Genomic DNA, 2,730 nt, shown 5'->3' on the forward strand with positions numbered 1-2,730 from the left:
TATCAAAAGCAACTACCAAAACATTACATCTTAGTGCAAGGAGTATGGTAGTAAATATATCCCATGTCTCGTCTGTATATGATACGCGACATTCCTATGCACTAGCACTGCCTCTTGGCACAGGTGAAGGTTGATTTCACAGGGGTCAAAAGATTCCGGAAATGAACCCATCCCCACAGATCTCCCAGAAATGAATTCTTCTGAATTTGGACCCCTGTCTTCATATTATGTTTATGTTTGTTCACGTTTTTTTTTACCTTTAAAGCATTTTCTACATTATCATTATGTGTTTCAGCAGAGAACTCAAGCGTTGATACATCAACCTCTTTCCAAGGAATCTCCTCAACTTCTTCAATTTCTGGTTCTAAGAAATTCATGGAGAAAAGAAATTTTCTAGTTAATGCTTCTAGTACAAGAGCATTTTTCCTTGGGTGAGCCTATATTTTTTCAATATATTCTTCACAATAGAGAATAATCAACAAATATTTTTTTTTCTTTAATAAGGCTATTTTAAATTCAGTATATTTCTATTGTACAATAATAATGTTTTGGGTTTTTCTCCACTGGTCACATTCAAAATACCTTTTTGCTCTGTTCTCCAAATCCAAGAGAACAAGCGACTAAAGAAACTATACTGCTGTTGATTAACCTCTGGTTCTTCAGGAACATCTACAGGTGGACGATATGCAAGATGAGCTTTAAATACAGGTGGCCATTCCTATTTAGAAAATAAATTTGTATCATTGCGTGCTTAAAATTCAATTTCTCAAAACTAAAGTGATTTTAACCACAATTGTAAAAAACTATAAATTGTTATCATAATTCATTGATTGATTAACCCCTTGAGTTTGAGCTTCTTTATTTAATAAACAAGGAAGAAAAACAAAAACCTAAAAATCTACCAGGAAATCATTTCTAAGATGAATCATTAAAATCATTGTTGCAATTGTTAAATTTACATCAATAAATTTTATAAATATTATTAATATTATTATTATTATTATTATTATTATTATTATTATTATTATTATTATTATCAATATATTTACAATTTGTTATAAAATGATTACATTAAAATTGAGTATCAAAGAATAGCTTTCTTACCTGAACAGTTGCAAAAACATATGCAAATATGGACTTTAGTGGTCCTAAGTACCAATACCTGTAGAAATGAGAAAGTATTTAATTTGGTAAAAAGTATTTAATTTGCTTTGATATTACTGTACAGAATCCCTGACATATGCAAGACACATGTAAATATAATAATATGAATGTGTGTACAAAAGTATTATTTACATCAAGCAAGTATACTGTAATTTATATCAATGCTTACTTGGGAATTCTATCTCGTACATTTCTGTATTCGCCCCATTCCAACTTGGACAATCCATACACCGACCTTCCTTCAGAATCCTACAAATATTCATTAACAATAATAATAATTAATATTTATATACATTTTTTTTACTTTAAGTATAGCAGTGTCATTTATCATCAGGTACTACCTACACAAATTTTCCATTTTGTACTGGAATTCTGAGACACAGAAATTGATAAGTTGAGCACTCTGGGTCATTGAGAACCCTGTGCATATACTGTTAGGCAAGACATTGTTGTTTGGTTTAAAGAATGTACTGTCCATTCCTCTAAGTTGAAAGGTAGAGTAATGATGTCAAAGGTTAGTTACCTGTATGGACATCACATCCACTGGTGTGGTCATGCCTTTAATTATTGCCATTGCTGCATTAAACATCCACCTATCGAAGCAGACGTTATATAGTATACATCACTTTGTAATAGCAATAAATCGAGTCTGAATCCCATATCATAAAATGTTACTTCAAAGTAAATTAGTCTTGAAATATCAATTTTTGAATATTTTGTTACTACATACCTGACTTCAGATTCCGAATCTAAATACAGAAACTTTGCTAATGTATTCGTGAAACCGATAGGGATGAATCCTATTGGCCAGTTCTTGCTGACTGATTGTTGATCACTTCGTCTAAGCAGGCCGGTTATAACCTCTCCTACGGTACCATTTCCACCAGCAACCACCAATGCGTCGGTGGACTCCAACGCTCCAGCACAATCTTTAGCATGGCCGTCAAATTCAGTCTAAATTAAGAGAAATTGAAACCATATAAATTCATATAAGAAAGGTTCTGTTTAGGCCAAGTTTAAAAAAAAAAGTAGTTTCTTGTCCTAATATTTAAAAAAGGGAGAATAAGGGCACTTTTTTTTCTTTACACCAAGATGACAAATCTAAGATGGTCAATGGAAAACAGCTATTAAATAAACATTGAAAACAAATAAAAGAAGCACTAGACATGATTCATACCATATTATTTTTAGAAAAAGGTACAGTAACTTGGATCACTGCGTTTTAAACTTTTCTCATGAACCAACTTTCACTATGAGACATATACAGTAACTGGTGACCTGACTGGTGACCTACCAGGTCAGAAATAAAAAGTTTCTACTCAAGTCACCGTCAATGAAGAAAAAGAATCAAACTTGCCTTAATTATTTCCACATTGATACCAGCTAGATGCAACAGAGGAGCAGCATTCTTCTCAAACAGCTTTTTAGCTTTCCTTTAAAATAAAACAAGAAAAGTCAGGCAAATTTTATTAAAGATAAAATGTTTAATTTTGTTTTCTTTTCTTGGCAGTTTGCAAACTCACCCCTTTCTGGCAGCAGGATTTAATATGATTGTTACTTTTCTTG

General features: G+C 31.9%; 1 protein-coding gene across 1 annotated transcript; it reads right to left on the reverse strand.

Annotated features, from left to right (window-relative positions):
• Positions 1–257: 257 nt before the first annotated feature.
• LOC117099926 (acylglycerol kinase, mitochondrial-like) lies at positions 258–2,725 on the reverse strand (the record flags this gene model as incomplete). The annotated part of the gene is made up of 8 exons (XM_033239443.1): positions 258–364; positions 583–718; positions 1,105–1,162; positions 1,334–1,413; positions 1,688–1,757; positions 1,895–2,118; positions 2,522–2,597; positions 2,688–2,725. Coding segments are annotated over 8 exons (789 nt in total), but the record flags the coding sequence as incomplete, so codon positions are not given.
• Positions 2,726–2,730: the final 5 nt, after the last annotated feature.

Source organism: Anneissia japonica, unplaced genomic scaffold, assembly GCF_011630105.1.
Source record: "Anneissia japonica isolate Jap-2015-1 unplaced genomic scaffold, ASM1163010v1 scaffold11675_len2786_cov119, whole genome shotgun sequence".
Taxonomy (NCBI): Eukaryota; Metazoa; Echinodermata; class Crinoidea; order Comatulida; family Comatulidae; genus Anneissia; species Anneissia japonica.